Source organism: Macrosteles quadrilineatus, unplaced genomic scaffold (genome assembly GCF_028750875.1).
Source record: "Macrosteles quadrilineatus isolate MER2022 unplaced genomic scaffold, UCM_ALF_1.0 Scaffold_4__1_contigs__length_99947679, whole genome shotgun sequence".
NCBI classification, from domain to species: Eukaryota; Metazoa; Arthropoda; class Insecta; order Hemiptera; family Cicadellidae; genus Macrosteles; species Macrosteles quadrilineatus.
The window spans coordinates 73,916,088-73,941,553 of NW_026542597.1; the positions used below are offsets into that span (position 1 = coordinate 73,916,088).

At 35.0% G+C, this 25,466-nt stretch overlaps 1 protein-coding gene across 1 annotated transcript in view; it reads right to left on the bottom strand.

The window, feature by feature from the left end:
* Positions 1 to 1,513: 1,513 nt before the first annotated feature.
* LOC128993258 (origin recognition complex subunit 1-like) overlaps positions 1,514 to 25,466 on the bottom strand; it is a 28,842-nt gene continuing 4,889 nt past the window's right edge. Inside the window, exons 2-11 of the mRNA XM_054417044.1 lie at positions 24,865 to 25,136; positions 11,776 to 11,863; positions 10,016 to 11,245; positions 9,519 to 9,715; positions 7,943 to 8,051; positions 5,943 to 6,107; positions 4,245 to 4,510; positions 3,222 to 3,306; positions 2,472 to 2,664; positions 1,514 to 2,353 (exon numbers count right to left, since the gene is read on the bottom strand). Coding sequence (XP_054273019.1) covers positions 2,190 to 2,353; positions 2,472 to 2,664; positions 3,222 to 3,306; positions 4,245 to 4,510; positions 5,943 to 6,107; positions 7,943 to 8,051; positions 9,519 to 9,715; positions 10,016 to 11,245; positions 11,776 to 11,863; positions 24,865 to 25,073 — 2,706 coding nt within the window. The 5' untranslated portion in view covers positions 25,074 to 25,136 and the 3' untranslated portion in view covers positions 1,514 to 2,189. The remainder of the gene's footprint in view (positions 2,354 to 2,471; positions 2,665 to 3,221; positions 3,307 to 4,244; positions 4,511 to 5,942; positions 6,108 to 7,942; positions 8,052 to 9,518; positions 9,716 to 10,015; positions 11,246 to 11,775; positions 11,864 to 24,864; positions 25,137 to 25,466) is intronic.

The following is a 25,466-nucleotide window of genomic DNA, read 5'->3' on the forward strand; positions in this document are numbered from 1 at the left end:
TATTTTTCCAAGTAAATATACAGAGATATCCTTTTGGTGGTCAAGCAATCTTAGCAGGAAGTTTCATTTTATCATTTTGAAATTTTTGAGTGTCCCCCCAAAAGGGGGGATTTGGGGGGCAACTCAAATATTTTAAATGTAAACCCCCTTCAAGTGACACCTCATTTTGAAGTGTTTGCAAAAACTTAAAGAATGGTGAAAACTAGAGGTCGCTATCTCTTCTTTATCGAAAATGGTAGCCCGTCAAATGTTGTGGAAAATCAAAGGTATAATTGTTAATATTGGCTGCCATTTTGGATAGAGAAGAGATAGCGAGCTCTGGTTTTCACCATTCTTTAAGTTTTTGTAAACACTTCAAAATGAGGTGTCACTTGAAGGGGGTTTACATTTAAAATTTTTTAGTTTCCCCCAAAAGGGGGGATTCGGGGGACAACTAAAAATGTTTCAATAGAAACCCCTATCAAGTGACACCTCATTTTGAAGTGTTTAAACAAACTTAAAGAATGGTGAAAACCAGAGCTCGCTATCTCTTCTCTATCCAAAATGGCAGCCAATATTAACAATTTTACCTTTGATTTTCCACAACATTTGACGGGCTACCATTTTGGATAGAGAAGAGATAGTGACCTCTAGTTTTCACCATTCTTTAAGTTTTTGCAAACACTTCAAAATGAGGTGTCACTGGAAGGGGGTTTACATTTAAAATATTTGAGTTGCCCCCCAAATCCCCCCTTTTGGGGGGACACTCAAAAATTTCAAAATGATAAAATGAAACTTCCTGCTAAGATTGCTTGACCACCAAAAGGATATCTCTGTATATTTACTTGGACAAATATTAGAGGGGGGGGTCTTGACTTTTTATTCACCCTGTATATGTGCTTCTAGTTTTGGAAATAAAGTTACAAAATAGTAATTTCAAACACCATTACAGTAGAGTCCCGCAAACTCGGTACTTGATAACTCGGCCATCACCTGGCTCAGAAAATTAGTGATTTTTGAGTCCGAGTTAAACATGGACTCAAGCCAGCTCAAGTCAAATCATTAGCAACTCATACCAAGGATTTGTTGTACTATATCTGATGACTTAATTCTTACTTGTAATATAAGTTAGCCTAGCCTTAAAGAAAGATATTTTTCAAACTAAGAGTTTCAATTGAGTTATGTTCCTGAAACCAAAGGGGAATGTGCAACTATTTTATACAACAGAATTCAAGATCAATTTTTTCCTTTCAGTGTACTCTCCTTTGCGAAGCACAGGTACAATAGCTAGTATAAATATAAATAAAAAAGGCTGTTAAAAAGCTTAAAGATTTTATTGTTCTTATTATGAACCCTAGTTCCTGATAACCCGGCATTTCACAAACTCGGCACCCTTCCAGTCCACATTACGCCAAGTTTGCGGGACTCTACTGTATAACCTTCATCCTAACAAATTGTTGCAGACTATAGGGACATTTACTTTTAGCCCTTTGTTAAAAACTACCATGAAACAGTTTCATAGTTAAAGCTCACTCTATCTGTAAAATTGGCTTTGTTTTTAAAATTACAGTGGGAAACTGGGAAGCAACACAGAATCAGAAACTTAGTTGCAACTTTACACAGGAATCATACAGATATGTTTAGCATTACCTCCAAATGGTCTTAAAGGCCAGCCGATTTTAATCTTAGAATAAACTAAAAGTATTTGTATGAGAACTCTTTTAAGATTATTATCCGTTTTTTTAGTGTTCACAAAATTACTATGTTATTCGTAAAAATGTTAATCTGAAAAACGTTTGCAGCACAAAAGCTTAGGAAATAGAAAAATATTTTCTCTCAGAAAACCCGTTTGAAACATTCTAACAAACAATCAAATTATCAGCAAAACATATTTTCCTTTTGACTTTTTTCATAAATGGCACAAAAGGGTTTGCAAATGGTGACAAATTTCAAACTTGATCTGTTAATAGCCAACAATATCACAACTAAGAAAAGCAACGGCACATAACTATTACCTAATACTCGATTGTATCCCATCTATGGATTATCGCGTCAATTTCATTTTCACAACAACCAATTTAGTGATGGAAAACCCATTATTAAACCATTGATTTTACCTGACCATAATTCAAGCGTCGAGTGATCTCTCCACAATATACCTTCTAGGCCTACACTTAAAAATCCTTTAAAAAATAAATCACCGATCAGACTCAAACAGTGACTTTGTCAAGAGCGTAGTGGATATCGTCCGAGCTGACGTTGAGGGACATTTTCCGCATGATGTCCATCCTTCCCTTCTCCGCTACGATGAGTCCGAGAGCGACTAGGGCTACACACATTTGCAGCATTGATCCTACTGTAGGACGAGGACACCCTGAAACATTAATAGTGATTATCGATCTGGAGTAATAGTACACCTTTGGTTTCATAATATACTTAGGTTGAAAAAGTGGTATCTTGAAGTGGTAGACAATATAGTACTATACACTTACCATCCACAATACAGATCTCGAGCAGATGTTGGTAAACCTGCGACGCACTGGCTTCATCAACGCCCGTCCGTTGGTTGACGTCGCGTATCGCTCGCAACACCAGCTGCCCTTCACGACAGAGACTCTGAATAACTGCGACTCTCGGGCCTGAGAAGATCTGGGTGAGGGCCCGTTCTACATGCGACACAGTCACCTAGGAAACGAGATGCTTGGTAAGACTTGGATAATCCAGTGAACAGATCTGGTGAGGATAGAAGGGATATGGTTGACAAGTCGGAAAATGCAGCCTCAGCTTCAGAAAAGGCCATTATGGTTTTTCTGTGGAATTTCTTGAGCTCTAGGTTTTTCAGTCAGTCATGTCATGAGCTCAGAAGGAGTTCAGGAGATAAAAGACTATAGTAAAAGATAATGGAGCCGTCTGATAGACTGATGAACTCTGGTCTTCAAGTAAGCATGATTCAAATGTTCCAATCTCAATTTTTGTAAGTTCCACAAAATTAAAATGGCAAAGACAACGTACTATGTAACTATTAAGCTACTGAGTTCAGTAGAACTCACCAGGGTAGCTTGCACAATGCTAATCATCACCGGTGTAGAATTTCAAGGAAGTAGTGTACAAACCAGACTTGTCAATAAATCTGGGCTTCAAGGTTATTGGGTGCTAAGATTGAGAGATTTTACTGTACCATTATGTTGTCTCAAAATATGGCAGATAGCATACATTTATTTGTCTAAAACATATTGATTTACCTGTTCTCCACTATCCACCAGCTCTGTAGTTCTCCGACAGATGTCGAGAGCACGCCGAGCATCTCCCGACACAGCGGCAACTTTCCTGCAGACAATAGTGAAACCATAATAACTCTATCAAATGATTCAAATGTTATTTGTTTAAGGTCTAATGTAAATGATAGTGAGATAATGCTATTTGAACTGTTGACAATTGATTATTTAGTGATTTGAACAATGCATATTTTATCACCTTTTCTTCTCATCTTGAACATTAATATTTATTTTATTTTGAACAAGTCTGTTGGGAACACAAGTAAAGTAACTATGAGAAACGAGCAGCAACATTCATGATTTGAGTTGTTTTGAAATCAGTACCTGATCAAAGGATAAGCAAGTACAAACCTAATACTATGTCAAAAACATGTTAAAGGTGTGTTGCTAGATTAGTAGTCAGCGCCTTGGAGTTTCAAACAAAAAAAGCACTTGACCTTAACAAAATTTTATACTTTTAGTTCAAACATTTCAGAAACTGCTCTTGATAGAGATAACATTGGCACAACACAACCTTAACAACAATGAAAAGACCAGTTTTGTAGCTTTAATAGGCGTGTTTCAATGTTTCTGGTATGAGTCTCAGACTATTGGTGAGAGAGTCGGGTTGGATCCCTGAGTGATTACAAAGGGTTTGGACTACATAAAGTGTTTGTCATACTTTCTTTAACAATGATACTGGTTTAGGCAATAGCAAAAAGAAAACTTCACCCTCTCTTGAATAGTGATTGAATATTGAACTCATACCTTCCACAGTTGTAAGTCCTGTCAGTGATTGTGACAGTCAGAAATTACAGTTTTTGTAGACATTATAGGTGCATAAACATTTTCTTTGATTTCATTTTATTTAATTCATTTCAATGACAGTTACATATTCTAATGTTTTGTGTAGTGTTAAGTGTTGTGTTTGTTGTGCCAGTTTGAACTCTTTCCCATTCAGATACGCCTGCTATCCTCATAAATAAACCTAGACACTTGGGCTCTAGTTACCTGGCCACTAGTTGGACAGCGTCCGGGTGGAAAGTATCCGTTCCGCTGAGCCTGTCCTGCACGATCGTCCGCAGCTGGTGGTGACTGTACGGTTGGAACGTGACTCTGGTCAGGCCCATGCGTGACGTCACGCGCCCCTTGAGTGTCCGCTCGGGCAGATCCATGGTGTTGGAGATGGTGAGGACGACGAGCGCAGAGCCCCGCTTGGTCGGCCAGTCCAATATGTTGTACACCACGTCTTGTCTGCGGTTACACAGGTAATCCAGCTAGGAATGGATTAAAATGTGATAAATAAATAAAAAAACTTACAGACTTAGAAAAACAGACAATTAGCCAGATTTATGTTTTGGTAACAACAAAAAACTAGGCTACTGCATTTTTTTATGATCCTTTTGACTTGGATACCCAGAGCTAATTAGCATATGTTGTCAGTCTGTCGAACTTAGAGATGGGATTATCAATACTTTGCAATAATTCAAGTTCCTTAGCTTTTCGGTAATAAGTAAAAAAATAATATTATTTTTGAACCCTATTACTTCCTGGTTCGGTACATTTCAGCCGATCGCTGTTAAAGGAAAATGATCAGGGTTATTTAACTTGCTTTATCAACAGTTCAGATGACATTACACAAATAATTTAGTATTTTCAGTAATCTATTAGGTACCAAGGTTATATTTATTTAATAGTACTCACTGTTAATAGGAAGACGTGATCAGCAGGATTGTTACATTTAATTTACTCTTTCAAACAGTTTGGATAATGTTAAAAAAATATTATATTCTCAGTAACCTATTATCAAGGTACTATTAGTTTGTGATGCTAGTAGTTGACATAGTCATGATAGGCATGACAGTTATTTTCCTGCTCGTTCAAACAGGTATTCTTGGTAATCTATTTCCAAGGAAATAAGTGAAACTTTAGACAATAGTATTATTTATTCTATACCGTAAAATAACACGCACCGCTAGTCAAGCTTTTAAAATTCTTGTCAAACAGATAATAGTTATTTGTGCAACTAGTGAGAAAAGTGAGCAATTGACTCACTTGAGAGAAATCCTTACTCACGAGCCGTAGGCGAGTGAGGAATGGTTTCTCGAGTGAGGCAATTGTACTTTGAACTCGAGTTGCACATTATACTTTTCCTACAGTTACCATAAAACAAATAAATTGGTGAAGAAACATAACCTATTTTTACACAGAAGTGAACTTTAACATTTAATGTTAAGTGACAAATACAACAGTACAACAGCTGACCAGCTGATTTACAGCCAGTGCTGCCAACGTATTTCGTGCGCATACGACGTTGCCTGCATGTTACGCGCTCACTATTTCGTGCCTTCACGTTGCAAATCTGGAGTGAGACAAAGTAATTAGAGTGAGACAATGTTAACATTGTCTCACTGATGAGCGAATTGGCCACTTTGCTTTCTCAAATCAGTGAGAGAACATGTACATTGTTAGGTAACTGTAGGAAAAATATATTGGGACACTATCATTATTGTAATCTGGTAACGGAATGAAGAATTCTCATTCTTATCAATAATCTCTACTCAGCTACCCAGTTAATCAGAATATTTTCAACATCTTGCATACAATCTTGTAAATTAGATTAAGTTGCTACACTGTAATTCTTGTAATATGATAGCAACAATGAAGTATTTACATTCTTATTTATGTTATAAAGCAACTATTTCTCACCTCGTCTACGAGGATTATTGTGGACTTCTTGCAGTTGTTGGAGAATCTCCTATTGAGCACCTGCTGCGCCTGATCAGGACTCAACTTCCTGTCCGTGAGCGCCTGCAGGATACGGACATACGCCTGTTTAGGCTCGGTCAACCTCAGGCCGTTCACTTCCACAAACTGTGCCAACAGAAGAGTTTAGGAACAGAAGAAATCTTTGATTCTCATGTTAAAAAGATGGGTAGGTCATACTCTCCATAGAAAGTATGACATGGAAAGTACAGGATGACATGAAAAGAGAATCTGGGCCGAATCTCTCAGGAACATCAGAGAAGAGAAAGGCAAAGGAAAATCTGGAGGGCAATAGGAAATTAAATAAAAAGAAGAGCTAGCTGGTGGTAGTCTAGTTCTAAAACTAAATCTACTTCCATTTTTAGTCCTTTGTATAAGCAGTAATAATAACAGACGAATACACTTATTACAGTCTAACCTTGATATAACGAACCTCGATACAACGAATTCCTTGATATAACGAATTTTTTTAAATCCCCTAGAACCCTCCATAAGACACAATGTATATTTTACCTCTACATAACGAACAAACCATAACAACGACCTTGATTTAACGAATTTTTCATGATTTCGGCTAAAATAAGACACCTCAATATAGCGAATTTATCATTGTCAGAACCTCTACATTGCGAATTTAACCTCTGCATAACGAATTGTCTACGTCTTTCCCTCGATATAACAAATCGCCCACCCCATTATTGTTTTTTAAAAATCTGTTTCTTTATCAAATGAAATGGAAAGGTGACGTCATCGCTTTTGCTAACATTCGTCTGCTCCGGTTTACATCTTTGTCTGCTGTCGCTGCGCGCGCAATGTTGCAACTGAGAACATTCACTGAGGACTGATGACGACGTATTGTTTAGTAAGCTGTGATTGGGCGATAAGTAACTATGGGGAATTGTACAATTTTTAAATAAAGAGAAACCTAAGAAAGAATATAAAAACAAAACCAAAGAGAAAGAATAGCAACATCGTAATTTTAACATTCCTTTTTCGAGTGTTTTTATTATCTTTAAGTTGGCTATGATTATACACTTTTATAATGACTTATCTTAATTTATTGTTTTCAATACGATTTGTTTCAACTAGCAACACCAATGCTATAGTTAATGATTATTATTGACATTCCTCTGTTGTGATAAATCAGTAATGTACTGTAAGTAGCCTACTGGCCTATCACGAGCAGTAGCTTACGAAACTTTCTACTACTGTTTTGTTTTGTTCTTTACATGGTTTATGACTACGCAATACAGTGTTTGGCTAGGTTTTAGGAGGGTTAGAACAAGCTGTGATTTTAAACTTACAGTTTTTAACCTGTACCAAGGTCAATGCCATTTTCATGATTGCGCAATATTCAAGATCCCTCCCCTTTATTATGCCGGATAATTTAGGTTCTACTGTACAATGTAAACACTGTACTGTAAAGTATTTTAGCCTATGCTACTTTAATTGTGTTTTAATGATGTCTAATCCCGACCTATATTGACCGACGCTGGCTCTGAACCTCGACTTAGCGAAATTCCTGCAAACATAACCTCTATATAACGAACCTCGCTTTAACGAAATCCTTGATATAACGAATATTCAGTTCGGTCCCTTCAGATTCGTTATACTGAGGTTGGACTGTACAAAGAAATATGTAACCAAGCAATTCAACATCCAAAGAAGTTCAGGAGGAATTGAAATTTGCTCAATAGTAGAGGTGGTATTACTAAAGGATGAGATATTTGTATTTTTCAAAATAAATGGCAAAATCTTAACAAGACACATGCACAATTGTTTACATAGGTTAGGTATGTAAATCAACCAATTCATAGGTAATAAATTCAAGAGATTTTGCCACATAAACTTAACCCTTGATACATAATGGTAGCCAGTATTTCTATTCCCGAAGGGGTAAGCGACAATCATGAAATAGTGTTACAAAAATCAATCAAACTCACATCAAAGTCAGGAAGATTTCCACAATCTGCCTCTTGTTGTAGATTACGAACAACAGCGTGGACAGTGGCAGTCTTACCTGTACCAGGGACCCCACTGATATACATGCACCTGCAATGGTAATGTGGTTTACTTGTGTGCTAAAGGTAGTAGATAGTAAAGTGAGAGTTCTAGGACAAAAATTTGGAATGTAGAAATCCTTAATAAAAATCTCTGTTAAATATCTATAAATTAATTTGAAACTGTTTTTCTTTGTAACAGCTAATTTGTGAGGACGGCTGGGTGTAGAAACTCGGTAGGGGTCTCTGAAGAAAGGTCTTGGTCTGTAGATGAGCCATCAAAAGAGAAACGTGGTAATTTCTTTAAGTGAGAAATACTGGACAATTTGATATACTCAAAATAAAACTGAATTAACACTGTGCTACATTTCTTGAGCAATAATTGAAAGAGCCGATTTGCAAACAATAGAAACAGGAAAGTAATAGAACACAACCAAGTACAGTGTAGAAGAAATAGAAATAATGTTTGTTTGTTTTTTCATTTATAATCGTCATTATAGACAACCTAAAGCAGATATAAGTAGGGAAAATTTGTAGAAAACAAAGTCAGCTTTTGAGAAAAGGTAAGATATTTACAAAAATTTTGATTATATCTAACTGCTGTGTACATCTTGAGTATTTCCATAATCTTTGAGTCGACTCTTATAAAGTCATCGGAAATTATGACTGTTATTCGTTTTAAAATAACGCCTGTAATGCTTTGCAATTGCTCGAATTCGAGCAACAGGTACACTAGTTAATAAGAAAACAAAAAGCATGAATTTTTAATTACACTATTTTTTTTTACAAGTAATACTATCAGTGTGTTATTTTCAATAATGTTCAGCCAAATAGCTTATCAATTTCAAGGTTCAGTCCACAAAACAATTTGGTGTAAAAAATGTGAGAAGCCGTAGGTTTAAAGGAGATTTTAATGGATATCTGGCTTATCTGGTTCGAAAAGGGGTCCTGCCACTGGAGTCGAAAGAAAAGCAACTAAGATAATAACGTTTTTGAGGGAAAGTGGTCCAAAAACCTCTCAATTATGTTTTGATATTCATCCCCTCTTGTATTTAAGTCTGAGACACTAACAACTATGCTAATAACACATGCTAACTCTTCCCTACCTCAAACCATCCTTGGTGTCAATGACTAACTATTGTGTACAGTATACTGTATTTTTTTTTCTCGTGCCATGATGGACTCTTCCTCATTCTGGTAATCCCGCTATCCTAGCAACACTTTTTATAATTTAAAGACTATCTTATTTAAGACCAATCTATTATTTAACGAACTGATATAAATAACTGATATAAATTGATATGTATTTATATGTTTCCTCCTGAACATATAAAGGTCTTGTTATTTGAAATTGTTTGATCGTATCCCTGCAATTACTACTGTCTTGCTTATGTGACTTGAAATATAATGGTTTCACTGTATTTGGATCACCCTAATGACTAGTACATATTTGGTGAGGTTAATGCCATATTTTTAGTAGTGAATTGACACTTATATTTTTTATACAGATATTATTTACCCTCCAGCAGAATGTTCAATTTTTCTGAGTAGAAAAGACTTGATCTGGTCAAATTCAGCATCCCTGCAGGGTAAAGACTTTGGCACCGTTGATATGTGAAGTTGTTTTCTTGTAGTGTCCAAATCATCATCTTTTATTTCTTTTCTAACATGTTCCTTCTTTGCCATTGAGGGAGTTAAAAATCCTCTTCCTGATTTCTGAAAAAAGGGGTTTTCTGTGAATGAAAGACACATGCTAATATCTTCAAAACAAGTTGAAAAAAAGGGAACCAATTCAAAATATTTCAACTGAAAACATGTTATGTTAAGATAAAATTTAAATGTAAAAGTGATACAGGATGTTGATGCTGAAGTTAGTGGAAACTGGAAACTAAACTAGTGGTAAACTAAAGAGTGTAATGATAAAATTACATTTGAAGACATACTGACATACAATAAATTCAAATGTTCAAAGTAATATAGGCTACTATATAAATCCAAGCAAAAAAATTGACTTACCTTCTTGGAAACTGGTGTAGTAACAGTGACACTTTGCCTAGGAAATGGTGACATAGTACTTTGGTTACGATATTCAAATTTCAAGGCTTTCGATCGAGGCGTCATGGTGGCAACTTTATCTTTTCCCCGTGGCGTGACACATTCAGCATCGTCACTTAAGTCTTCTGAACATTTTTTAGGAGTTTTTAAACTGTCGGAAATTTTAGATTTTTGTGGTGTTGCTGTCCTTGACCCACTAGCCCTTCTTTGGCGAACTGGTGAAGCAGCAAATATCGCCGATTTACAGTCTATAACTAAACGCTTCATCTCTCGATCAATTTTGGATTTTTCTGGAGTTCTAGAGGTTGAGTTTATATCTTCAATCTCATTTGAGCTCAACTTGGAAGCTCTGTTTAATTTCTTGCTGGATGAAGGAGTTTCGGTCCTTTCTTTTATTTTAGTAATAGAATTATCTTCTGAATCATTGTCACTAACACATCTTTTTAGCTTTAATGATATTTTTTTAGGGCTCTTCACTTCATTCTCACCACCAATGTTATTTTTCAAAGGTGTTCTTGTATTGTAACTGGATCTACTTTGACGTACCGGTGAAGCAGCATTGATCATAGAAGGGTTACAATCTATATTCAAGCGCTTCAATTCTGCAGTTTGTGTTTTTGTCGGAGTTCCTGTGTCTGTGACAGTTTCATTTGATTCATCATTTAAAGTCTTTGACACACTTTTTGTAGGTCTTTTGTAAGGCGAAAGATTCTCACATCTAGATTTTGTTGGTGATAACTCATTTAATATCTGACTTTCTTTTAAATCTCTTAAGTCTTCTTCATTTTTTCTAGGAGTTGTATTTTGTTCCTGTTTCCTGCTTGAATTTTTATTTTCTTTTGTTGGAGTTTGAGCCTGCTTAAGAGGGGTTGATTTCTCTGTAGCTTGACTCTCAGAGTTGTAACCTTCTTGAAAACACAGAGATCGTCTAGTCCCGATTTTCCGTGGAGTCGAATCTCCTTTGGACTGCTCTGAACATAAACTCTTATTTTCTTTATTGCTCAGATCTTCCTCGGTCAGCTTGGTCGGAGTTCTACAGTTGTTTAGTTTGTTAGAATTTTTTTCTGGGAACAAATTCTTCACAGCAGGACTTTTTGGCGGGGAACGTAAATTTCTCTGAAAGTATACATCATTTGAACTGGTACTTTTGGTTTCTGCCAAATTTTTTGAAACATGAAACTTCCTCTCTTCCTGTAAAAAAATTAAGCTGTTAAAATGAATCCTGAACTAAGATTATAAAGAAATGAATTAAAAAGGATTCATTAAATCCACCTTCAGGAGACAAAATTAAGCATAATATGTTTACCTACATTATTTTCTTTTCATTTCATTGGCAATCTATCATTAATATTTTTTTCAAAACTTTTCAAGGAGTTAATATTAGAATACAGAACAATCAGTTTTACTGAAAATAATTTGGCAAATTATATTTTGCACAATACAATATTTAGCCTTTTTTAGTTACACCACCCACCGAGTCTATTTGGTTAGCACAATAACTAAAACGTTTTTCCAGCAAACAAAATGATTCAATCATAAAATATGGTTTTAAAAAGATGAGCTTATCTAACAGTGTATAGTATAACAGGAGTTCAAAACATTTATAATCATAGACCAACTTTAATGTACTTTAGTTGAAAGAACTATTAGGTACAATAGAATATGACTCAAAAGGTATTGCTGGAATCAAAAGGGCCAAGGAAAAAATAGGATTAACATACATCACCGTCATGAGTGGAAACATGGCGGACTTTTGAAGTTGTAGCTTCAGAGTCTTCTGTAAGTGCTTTACGCTTTCTTTCTGATCTCCTAAAACACACATAAACATAAAGTTTTTAAAATTTCTCTGACAATTTATAAGTTGTCAGTTAATAAATTAAAATTATAGGCCATAAAATGTTAGCTAGGTACTTAGTGATGAGAAGGACTTGCACCATTTTACTGAAAAAATTATAGTTAGTTTTATTGTGACACACAAAAGAACACCTATACCTATTAAACTTGTGTATCTTATCATTGAAAGCTTTTTTTCGATAGAATTAAATTTGAAGATATAGTATTTTCATTTAATATACTTTTTGAAGAAAAAATATTAGTGTTTTGTGAATGTTTGTGAATCTATTACCTGGACCCCAATTTTATCAAGTGAGAACGCTTTCCTTTTTCAAAAACAATCCTAATCAGCCATTTGGCTTTACTTTAAAGTATAATCTAAACAATACTACATAAATACTAAGTCCTATGTCTGTTAAGACCGAGAGAATGCTTTACCCTTGTCATCCAAGGATAAATAATTCTCAAGAATAAGACAATAGGCTAATCATCAATCATTATAAACTAAATCAACACTTACAATAATAAATTACAGCTTACCCAAATAAACCACTATTTGTAGATTGAGTACTTGAAAGGAGGCAATTGATTTCAACTTTATCACCACTAAAGGCTAAGCCATTTGCTAAACATTCACTTGAACAAAACCCTACAATTTCAACTTCAGAATTTATAACTTCAATATCATCCAAACTATCATGGTCGCAGGCAGCGTCAGTGTTTGTCGAAACATTAGTATTTCTCAATTTGTCATAAACTTCCGATTTCAGATTTTTATTTTCTTCTATATTTTCAAAGGAATTAGTACTAGAGTTTGAACTTGTTGACAGTTTTTCTATAATATTATCTATGTCAATTTTAAATAATTCATCGTCAGAAGAAAAGAAAGTTACACTGTCATTAAGTGAGCTGTCATTAAATTTTGAAGATTCTCTTCCTACAGAGGTGATGGAATAATCTTGATTTCTCTTTTTACCGATATTTGTAAAAGAGTCATTGTTATCGGCCATAAACTGTGGTATTTCTCTAGTTTTGCCCATATTTTTACTCATTTCACATACTTCTTTTGAACTAAATAATTCCTTACTTGAATCCATTTGATTCTGTAAACCATCAGTTGAAAAGCAATTTTTTATATTTTTGATTCCAGTATTATTGGTATAATCATTAAGAGATAAAATATTACGAACCAAGGCTGATTTTGTATCATCTGAATCATGGATATTACTAATAGCACTATGAACTGACATAATCTGATCTTCATTTCCTGCAAAATGTTCATTTAAATTTGACAAATTCTTTGAGAGTTGTGTATTTAAAGGTTTAAATTTTGTTTTGAAGTTCACATTGTCATCTGGCAAAGTACAACAAGCTCTTTTTGTGTTGGTGTTTGAAATATCGCAATCATGTACACGATGAGTACAGCAAAAACGATTACTATTTGGCCAGGAGGAACCATTAAAATTACTAAAATCTGCAATTAAATCCATTTTTTTGCCTGTTATTAATTCATACGGTTCACTTGAATCTGAGGTTTCTGACACCAATGGTGTTACAGTGTTATTGTCTAAAGGTTCAGGAGAAAATAAAGTTTCACTATCATTAGAAATGAACAAAACAGAGTTATCTTCTCTTGATGCGGTAGTTAAGTCACATTCAGTTCTATCTTCTCTTGTTGTGGCAGTTAAGTCATATTTAGTTCTATCTTCTCTTGTTGTGGGAGTTAAGTTACACTCAGTTCTATCTTCTCTTGCCGTGTTAGATAAGTCACATTCAGTTCTATCTTCTCTTACCGTGGTAGTTAAGTCACATTCAGTTCTATCTTCTCTTGTTGTGGCAGTTAAGTCACATTCAGTTTTATCTTCTCTTGTTGTGGTAGTTAAGTCACATTCAGTTCTATCTTCTCTTGTTGTGGCAGTTAAGTTACATTCATTTCTATCTTCTCTTGTTGTGGCAGTTAAGTCACATTCAGTTCTATCTTCTCTTGCCATGGTAGTTAAGTCACATTCAGTTCTATCTTCTCTTGTTGTGGCAGTTAAGTCACATTCAGTTTTATCTTTTCTTGTTGTGGTAGTTAAGTCACATTCAGTTTTATCTTCTCTTGTTGTGACAGTTAAGTCATATTTAGTTTTATCTTCTCTTGTTGTGGCAGTTAAGTCACATTCAGTTTTATCTTCTCTTGTTGTGACAGTTAAGTCACATTCAGTTCTATCTTCTCTTGTTGTGGCAGTTAAGTTACACTCAGTTCTATCTTCTCTTGTTGTGGCAGTTAAGTCACATTCAGTTCTATCTTCTCTTGTTGTGGCAGTTAAGTTACACTCAGTTCTATCTTCTCTTGTTGTGGCAGTTAAGTCACATTCAGTTCTATCTTCTCTTGTTGTGGCAGTTAAGTCACATTCTGTTTTATCTTCTCTTGGTGTGGTAGTTAAGTCACATTCATTTCTATCTTCTCTTGTTGTGGCAGTTAAGTCACATTCAGTTTTATCTTCTCTTGGTGTGGTAGATAAGTCACATTTATTTCTATCTTCTTTTGTTGTGGTAAGTAAGTTACATTTATTTTCTTCATTTTGGATGATTGCAAATGTTTTATTTTCTGTTACTATTTCACTATGTTTGTTTGAATCCGAGTTTTCTGACATCAATGGTGTTACAATATTGTTCTCTAATGATTCAGGAAAAAATAAAGTTTCACACCCATCAGAAAGAAACACACAATTTTTATCTTTTCTTGTTGTGGTAGTGATTTCACATTCACTTTCTTCATTGCGGATGGTTGAAGAAGTTTTATTTTCTGTTATTATTTCACCAGGTTTATTTGAATCTGTGTTTTCTGACATCAATGGTGTTACAATGCCACTGTCTAAAGACGCAGAAGAAAATAAAGTTTCACACTCGTCAGAAATAAACACACCATTACTATCTTCTCTTGTTTTGGTAGTGATGACACATTTATTTTCTTCATTGTGGATGGTTGTAGAAGTTTGATTTTCTGTTATTATTTCACCAGGTTTATTTGAATCTGTGTTTTCTGACATCAATGGTGTTACAATGCCACTGTCTAAAGATGCAGAAGAAAATAAAGTTTCACACTCGTCAGAAATAAACACACCAGTTCTATCTTCTCTTGTTTTGGTAGTGATGTCACATTCAGTTTTATCATTGAGGATAATTGCAGGAGTTTCATTAAAAACTGAAGATTCCAATGTTTTAGTTGGGATTATCTTACTCTTACTCATTGTACATTGAGATTCAAGTTGTATTTTGGAGTTTTCGCTAATGAAATTGTCATCTGATAAACCGGGTGAAGAACAATAAATTTTATCCTTTTTACTGTCAGTGATTGAAACATCATTATCACTGAAATATTTACTATTTTGTGAATAATCTGTTGAAGAAAAATATTCAATGTTTGTAATATTTGTATCTGGAGTATCTTTACCAAACAAACTGCCATTGTCAAATGTAAATTTCATGTATTTGGAATCATGGGTACCTCTAAATGCACCACCTTTTTCCATCATCTGACTTCCATTTTCCACAGCATTTTCTTTAGAACTTGATGAATTCTTTGAGGGTTGCGTATTTAAAGGTTCAAGTTGTATTTTGAAGTTTTCGCTAGCAAAATTTATATTGTCATCTGAAAATTCTGGTGAAGAACAATAATACTTATCTCTTTCTGTGTCAGTGATTGAAACATCAATACCATCAGTATTACAATCATCAAAAACCTGATTTATATTTTTAGAACTATTGATGTCACAGTTTTTAATATGAAAAACTACTTTCTGACTTATATTCTCTGTTACGTTTCCCAAAGATGTTGGCCACTTTAGTAAAATTGTTGAGTTATATTTTGTAACATTACCTAATGGGTCAGAGACACAGAATATTTTACGGTTATTGGGAGAGTGTAAAACGCAATTATCTTCCTGCATTGCAGTGGAAATAAAATTATGTTTATTTCTTACGTTGCAGTTATTTGTAGGTGCCTCATTAGCTTCTAATAAATCTGACGTTTCTTTTGGGTTTCCCTCGGTTAAAGAATATGTGCAAACCTTTTCAGAACGATTAGTTAAATTAAGTATCTTTAAAGATAGATCGTTGGCTTTTGTTATTTCAAGGACATTGGAATATGAACAGTTTGAAGAGAATGAGTTCAAAGATTCTAAATTTAATTTGAAATTCCCGCTGGGTAAATCCATGCTATCTTCTGTTACATCAGGGGAAGAACCGTAGTATCTATCACTTTTTGTATGAGTGTTTGAAACATCACTAAAACATGAACACTGATCATCACATTTAGAGTTCAGACTTTTTAAACCATAACTGTAGCTCTCATCATAGGAATCCATCTCCAGAACTTTATTTTCTGCTATAATTTCAAAAGAGTTGTAACAATTTGTTGACAATGTTTGATCATGTTTGTTATTTGTTTGGTTTTGCAAGAAATAAGACGGAGTGAACATTTCACATTCATTGGTAGAGCTACTTGCAAAAGCTTCCAATTGTGATAAAGTACTATAACAACCAGGTTTATTTTTAGTCTTAGTTTGTGCACAATTTTCACTATCTGAAGAGTTCGGTGTGCATTCAATTTCTTCATCTGATGACGAGCTGATGAAGGAACTAATCGATGATGGATAGTCAGAATTGTTGTCATTTTTTATTTCTTGAATTGTAATACTGCTGTAGCAGTTTGTATTTCTTGAATATTTCGTCTCTTCACTTTCTGTGTCTGATAAACAACTTGAGTGGGCATATTTTCCAGAATAGTTTTTAATATTGCTATGATGTTTTAATTTTTTGTTTTTGACCAAATCAATTCTTCTAACATATTTTAGTTTTGTGGCACTCTTCTCATCTGATGAACTGGACAGAAAGCGATTTCCAGGCATATTTTCAGAAATGCTACGGTTTTTAAATTTTTTGTGTTTAATATCAGTTCTTCTTGCGAATTTTGGTTTTGATGCACTTTTCTCGTGTGACAAACTGGAAAGGTTTTGCTTATTGTCACTTTTCTCTCGTGAAGAATTTAAATGTGGTAGTAAGTTAAAAACCCTTCTTGAACGATAATTAGAATTTCTATTACTGCCCTTAAGAATTTTCCTGCTTAAGCTATTGACATACCCGTTTTTCTTCTCTGAAGCTTTTGACTCACAATCACTATCTGAATCAGATGAAGTGGAATGATGATTAACATCTAATTGTTTATTTCTTCTGAGTAGGATTTTATGATTTCTCTCTCCAAACTTCATAGGTACTTTAACTGTTTTCCACATTGGGTATGACCGACTTTCCTCTGATGATGACTTTCCTCTAACTGTTTTCTTTTTAGAGGCAGCTTTCATCCCGAGGTCATATTTTGTCTCATCAGAATTTGTACTTAAATTTTGATTTCCAAGTCCATGAGATATTCTGCTTTTTATATTTTCATATTGCTCTGTGGAAGAACCTTTCATTTTCTTGCCTTCTATTTCCCTAAAAGAGAAAAATAATTTTCAGTTTTGTGATTTTGGAATATTTTACTAACCGGAGTCCCCTTTTTATAAGAGACAATATCTAAAACATAACAAGGTTAGGGAGGGGGGTACCAGTTGGTCGTCAAATAACTTGGCGGTCGGGCCACATGAGCTGCCTTTTTAAATGAAATATATAAATACAATAATCTTCTACTTTGTCAACAAATTAGGCTACTTCAGTTGTTTTTCATTTTGTAATATTAAATTAATTAATACGAGAATCCCCTTTGCCGAAAAGAGTCGACTGTAATACGACCTTGTCCACATGGGAAAATGGAAGTAGAGATGGGTGGAGCGTAGCAGCAGAATGTGCAGCTATTGGGAGGCCTCTGCAGTTGTACCAACTGTCTTTGTAGAAAGGTTAGATTATGATGAAGTATTGAAGTGCAATTGAACAATAGCGCCTTTTATTCCTCTAAGTCTTAGTTGTTGTAATTGTAATGCAGTGGACTCGTGAGGAGTGCAATTTTTATTATTTATAACACATAGGCTTATTGCTTGTTTATCGCTCAATGCTGCACTAATGTTCTACATTCTTGGATGTAAATTAAATATTAATTTCATAATACTTTCTAAACGACTTCTGAGGGAATTCTGCTTTCTGAGAGTATTTGTGATCAAAGAAGAAGGGTAAAAAATAAGAACTCTGTGTCTACGTTCTGTAATGAAAGTAAAGTTTTACTCAGCTACAGTACTACAAGTAAAGGATAAAAAAAAAAAATTTAACTCACTTTGGCATTTTACTACGGCTAACGAAGTGATGTTAATAGGTTATTTCAAGAGGGATTCTTCCAAAAATGTTACAAAATGCTACAAACATTTACAGAATGAGTTTGTTAAAAGTATGTACCTAATTCATCAACTTTACCCCCTAACACGATGGTAATACAGTACACTCCCGATCAAACGAGGTACTGTAGTTGGGACTGAGATAACTCGATAACCGAGAATTTTAGGTAGCACTGAGGTCGCTTAGATTTTGTGGTTAGGGGTTACGGTAACACATTAGGAAGTGAAATATTTTTAAAAATCCTGTATATGTTTGAAGATTACGTAAAGAATTTAAAACAATCAAATGGAATTTTGATACAAACCTTTTTTTAATATGGAGGTGTTGAAAACAATAACACAAACATGCTCAACAGCCAACACTTCTCAAATTGTCTATATAACCTTTAAATAATGTACTTATTCTTAAAATTGTGCAAAACCAACACACTACAGTATTTAAAAAACAATTAACAAGGTTAACACTTTCTAGATTAAAAAGTATAAAATTACAGTAGGCCTACTTTTTGTTTGAGTTTTACCTGAGCTATACTTTACTTAATACTATCAAGTCCTAATTAACACGTTAATTTACTACGTTAATAAACTAGGAACTAGGCCTATCGGTAGGGCCTAATTATTTTTTTCTCGCCAAAAATATAAAATATAAATTCAAGCCTGAAACGATTTCTGACAATCCGAGGGCTCGGATAATTGCCCAGGGCTTGGATAATCGAGAGTGTACTGTAGTTGAATGGAGAAAGAATGTTACATTAACTCAAACCGTTTTCTTCTTTAACTAGACTGCTGCTTTAACAAACTTAAGTCATCTCGTGCAACGATTTCCAAGTAGAAATGCACATGCACTACTACACTCAGCCTTATAAAACTATAGTTGTTTAATGATGCCTAATTTAAAATCGTCTCTTAGTGCTTAACTATTAGGCACTAAGATACAAAAACTATATTTACCTACCGTGCAAAAAAATCATAGACATTATGGGATCATAGACGATGACCCCTTGTAAATAAACACGTTATGTTTCTAGTGCTCTACAGCACAAGTGTTTTTAGTTGGCAATACTGAGTTCAAACCACCAGCGAGAAGGTTGAATCACGGAAACCGCATCACCCTCCATTATTTCCCCAATTTGCACTGCCAACTTGTTCCCCTCCTCCATCTCCCATGCTGACATTACAGTCACATTACAGTCAGCAAAGGGGATTTTTATATAATATATAAAAGGTACCATATTATGGTAACTATATAAATTTAATTTTACTAGACGTCCAACACAAACAATTATATTTTATAGTCGTTTTATAATAGTTAAAGTTATTTTAACTTGTTAAGAAATTAATGAGAGTTTTCATATTTATCCTTTTCGTTTAAAAAGACAGTCATGTGGCCAGATGACAAATTAATTGGTCGACCAACTGCTAGTTTCCCAATGTTAGTTCACAATAAAGAGCGGGAAAAACTCATACGACCACACAGATACAGTATTTTTTGAGCCTAAAAACTGCTAAAATATAATTGTTAGTTACATCAAACTCATGATAAAATAAAGCAGACTGTTATCCAAAGCCGGAAATAATAGATATTTTTCCCCACACTACACTGTTTTAACAAACTTCCCTTGCAAAGATTTAGTCCAGAAAACAGCTGTTTGCCAAATACATTCCTCTCTCTGTACAGTCAGGAACCATTGTGAAAGAAACGTCTAAAGTGTAAAACTTTACGATTTATAGCTGGACGGAGAAACCCACATGGTGTAAAAGGGATGTTAATCAAAAGAATTTACTTATATTGTATGGAGGGTCGGACTCAGGATCCTAGCACGTCAACCGATAAATTTACCTACAAAGAGAACAAGTTATTTTACTATTATAAACGCACCTAGGTGGAGTCCGATGATGATAATGATAGAGGAAAAAAGATTTTGCGTGGTACAAGAATGGCTGCACTTTACTTGACGTCCTACACTCATTCGATTGTTTTTTCGATTCGATTGTTTCATTCGATATATCGTTTGGTTAGTTAGGTTAGGTTAACCTTACCTAACTAACCAAACGATATATCGAATGAAGCAATCGATTAATCGATATACCGATCGATATTTTCATTCGAATGAGTGTAGGACGTCAAGTAAAGTGCAGCCACAAGAATGAAACAGAGCTTGTTAAGAATCCACAGCACAGGGGAATTAGTGAAAGGATGTAATTTGTAGTAAAAAAACATGTGTCTTCAATTATTTATTATTGTTTTGTTGTGTTTGTAAACAAGTCCATTATAATTCAATGTAGTATTGTTCAAGTTATTAAAAACCTTTCTAAAGGTAATAAAAGTTCTTTTTCATTCATTCTTACTCTCATTACAATTTTAATAACTTGATATTGTGAAATGGATACGATCCTAAAGCCAGACAAGTTTAGTGTAGATCCAAGCTCATCATCTGCAAGTAAGGAATGGACACATTGGCACAAAACATTTCAGAATTTTGTTACCAGCATCACACCACAACCATCCGACTCTGATAAACTCAAAATACTTATAAACTTTATTACTGCGGAAATCAACGAGTACATAAGTGAAAGCGGTACGTATAACGATGCTATATCTGTGCTAAGAAGTATCTATGTAAAACCTGTAAATGAAGTATATTCCAGACATAAACTATCTGCACGTCAGCAGCAACCTGAGGAGACTATTGACCAATATCTCCAGGCTTTAAAATTACTAAGTAAAGACTGTCAGTTTAAAGCTGTCACAGCTGAAAAGAATAGGGATGATTATATCCGTGACACATTTATTGCTGGAATAAAATCTTCTGCTATTCGCCAGCGCTTACTAGAAAATGTTTCCTTGACACTAGATCAGGCATATAGTCAAGCCAGATCCCTAGAACTTGCACATGAACAATCATTAGCTTTTCAATCTTTCCAATCTATAGTAAATGCAACTTCGTCCCAAGAAACTCAAGCGAGCAATCAGAATGTTGATGCAACTTCAAGCAGTTTGGAAAAGTGTTCTCTAGCTGCTGTGACTGAAAAATGTTTCTTTTGCGGTAATCTAAGACATCCTAGGGTCAAATGTCCAGCTAAAAATACAATTTGTCATAACTGTGGTAAACAGGGGCATTTTGCTAAGGTCTGCAGGGCAGGTAAACTACAAACCAAGCAATTGGATAAATCTAAAGAAGTAATGAACTCTATTGACCTAGCAGCTTCGCCCGGTGGGTTAACAAAGAGTACAGTACAAGCCCTAGTTAATGGTAAATCTGTCTCTGCTTTGATAGATACGGGAAGCTCTCTAAGTTTTATAAACAAATCTACTGCTCTTAATTTAGGTATTCCTATAAAACCAGGTAGGGGTACTGTCTCAATGGCTACTACATCAATCACGTCCGACATAACGGGTCAATGCAAAGTAAATCTTGTCATTCTTGATCACTTTTACAAGCAAGTTAATCTTTCATTATTACCAGATCTTTGTGCAGATATAATTGTTGGACATGATATTTTGAAAAACCATGCAAGTATTAAAGTAGTCTTTGGTGGCAACAAGTCACAACTAACCGTATGTAGCGTGGCAGCCTCAACTGTAGAACCGGTATCTTTGTTTTCTAATTTAAAACCGGAATGTAAGCCAATCGCAATCAAGTATCATCGCCATAGCACCGATGATTTAAAGTTTATTGAAAACGAAGTAAGTAAATTGCTGAAAGACGACGTTATAGAGCCTAGTATGTCTCCATGGAGGGCTCAAGCATTAGTAGTTACTACTGAAAATCATAGAAAAAGAATGGTCATTGACTACTCCAGGACTATAAATCGTTTTACATTACTGGACGCTTACCCACTACCTAGAATCGATGATATTGTTAACAAAGTTGCAAATTATGAGTTTTTCAGTACTATCGACTTGAAAAGTGCTTACCACCAAGTAAAGATAAGAAATGAAGAAAAGCACTACACAGCTTTTGAGGCCTGTGGTCAACTCTACCAGTTTAAGCGTATCCCGTTTGGGGTCACTAATGGGGTGGCAGCATTCCAACGTGTAATTGACCAAGTCATCCAAACAGAACAGTTACAAGACACTTACGCCTATCTTGATGATGTCACAATCTGTGGAAAAACACAAGAACAACACGATATAAACTTAAAAAAGTTTATCGAAGCTGCATCCAAATACAACCTAACTATTAATAATGAGAAGTCTTCATTTTCACTGCGATCGATCAACTTGTTGGGCTATCATATATCAAACAAAACTATCAAGCCTGACCCCAGTCGACTAGATCCTTTGAAAAATTTACCTCCACCCAGAGACACCGCATCACTGAGGAGGACCCTTGGTATGTTTTCACATTATGCATCACTTATACCAGATTATGCTACCAAAGTGATTCCACTTGCGCGTACTACATTCCCTTTGTCCAAAGCAGGGCTCCAGTCTTTCGAAACTATAAAAAGTGAAATCATCGGATCTGTAGTAAGCTGCATTGACCCTGAAGCACAGTTCATCGTAGAAACTGATGCATCTGAGAGTACCATTGCTGCTACTTTGACTCAATCAAACCGTCCAGTCGCATTCTTCTCAAGGATACTTTCTCCAGCAGAACATAGACATTCAAGTGTCGAAAAAGAAGCACAAGCTATTGTGGAAGCACTGCGGAAATGGCGTCACTATTTGGTTGGTAAACATTTCAAACTGATTACTGACCAGAGGTCGGTTTCTTTTATGTTCGATAACAACCGTCATGGCAAAGTGAAAAATGAAAAGATAATGAGGTGGAAACTGGAATTGTCGTGTTTTCATTATGATATTGTATATAGACCCGGTAAAGATAATATGGCTGCAGATGCCCTGACTAGAGTATGTTCTTCAATCCAAAATCAAGAAAAACTGTTGATTGATTTACATGCGAATCTGTGTCATCCAGGTGTGACACGTTTGTACCACTGGGTTCGAAGTAAAAACTTGCCCTACTCGATTGATGAAATCAGACGAATAACAAACTCCTGCAATGTGTGTGCTGCTGTGAAGCCTAGATTCTTCAAACACAAAGGGATTTTGATTAAAGCCACTTCTGCATTTGAACGGCTGAATATCGATTTCAAAGGCCCGCTGCCTTCATCAAGTCGAAACCGTTACTTATTAGTAATAGTAGACGAGTTTTCACGGTTCCCTTTCGCTTTCCCTTGTTCAGACATGTCATCGTCAACAGTTAAGTCGAAACTAAAAACATTATTTTCTACTTTTGGGGTTCCTAGTTACATACATTCGGACAGAGGAACATCATTTCTGAGCCAAGACTTAAAAAGCTACTTGAACTCACTTGGAATCTCAACTAGTAGAACCACTGCGTACAATCCAGCAGGTAATGGGCAAGTAGAAAGGTATAACGGCATTCTATGGAAAACAATTGAACTGGCGTTGAAATCACTTAACATGGAAATAAACCAATGGGAGACAGTTTTAGAGGATGCCCTCAGCTCAGTGAGATCATTACTTTGCACAGCCACAAATCAAACTCCTCACGAGCGTATGTTCTTACATCCACGTAGATCTGGGAACAATGGTGTTTCAGCTCCTTCATGGCTTCTCAATTCCGGCCCTGTCTACTTGAAGAGATTCAATCGTACGTCCAAGTATGAGCCACTTGTTGAAGAGGTCCAACTTCTTCACGGGAATGCCGAGTATGCTCATGTTAAGTTGCCTGACGGAAGAGAAACTACCGTGTCTACACGTCATCTTGCTCCGGTTGGTGAGTACCAAACCGACATAGAGCAAACCGATTTTGAGAGTGATGAAAATATTCTATTACCCACTTCTCAACCTGAACCTGAATACTTTCCTAGTCCATCATCATCAAAGAACCAAGAAGATGAAATGAATACTACTGCCGAGAGTTTACAACCTAGACAAGAAGCTTCTAGAGGAGAGAACCATAACACATATCCGAGAAGAAGTTTCAGAAGCAGAAGACCTCCTAATTATTTAAATGACTACGTTCATTAACATTAGGGAGGAAGAATGTAGTAAAAAAACATGTGTCTTCAATTATTTATTATTGTTTTGTTGTGTTTGTAAACAAGTCCATTATAATTCAATGTAGTATTGTTCAAGTTATTAAAAACCTTTCTAAAGGTAATAAAAGTTCTTTTTCATTCATTCTTACTCTCATTACATAATTGTTTTCAAACTTTTAACAAAAAAGACTTTTAGGCCTATAAAAAAAAGTTTTTAGTAGAAATGCAAAAAGGAAAATAGCTTTGAGAAGAATTAACTAACTTAAGTTGGTGTTCTAAATTATGTATGTAGGCTATAGAAGTTAATTTTAAAATATCCATTGATATTACTGTATCATATATTGTAGACCATAGTATGATACCGTAGACAAATAGAATTAAATATAGACCGACAGTAGTGCTGCTGTTAGGATAAGTTCTGACGTCCACGCTAGTTCTGTGGTGTCGTTAACTTGTTACATAGCGTGTGCTTTGTAACTACGGTGGACGCCAGAAATTATGCTAACCACAGTACTGTTGTCGGTCTATATTTAATTCTATTATGTCTTTGATGATACGTACCAGCAATTATTTATTTAACATAAAGTCACAACGTTAAATAACGTTGGATTAGTGTAACGTTAAATAGTGTAAAAACAACCTACAAAAACTTACCCATGCTCATTTTTGTGGTTTTTACTAACACTTCTGTTTTTGACTGTACTTTTTATAGGCCGACCAACTTTCTTTTTCTTTTTCGAGCTCATTTTAGTTGAAGGTTTACTGCTTTCAGGTTCCCAGTCTGAGGCATCCTCATCTTCTGAACCTTCTTCATCGTCCAAACATTTACTGATTTCATTATCTTTAATCCCACCACAACTCATTTTTTTACTCGATAACTCTTGACAGCACCAAATTATCAACGGTACAGTTGAATCTTGAGGTCTCTAAAACATCACAGTTTAAAATTAATTTACTCTTTGGTTGACAATAACCTATTGTTACTAACAGGCCCATAGTATTGTATGATCACAATTTTACCAGGAAGGCCTTTGTTGGAAATCGAGTTATATTTTATATAGTACAAATTCAATATTGATCAACATCCAATATAATTATTTGCTAGGCTTTGTTTTTAATTAACAGATGGTTTATTTTAATTTATTTAAACAATTGAGAAGAGTTGTGGAAAGAATTTTAAAAGTGATCAAGAACATAACAATTTAGTTAAAGAGAAATGTTATAAAATATTTGTTCTTTATCAGAATTAAATCAGT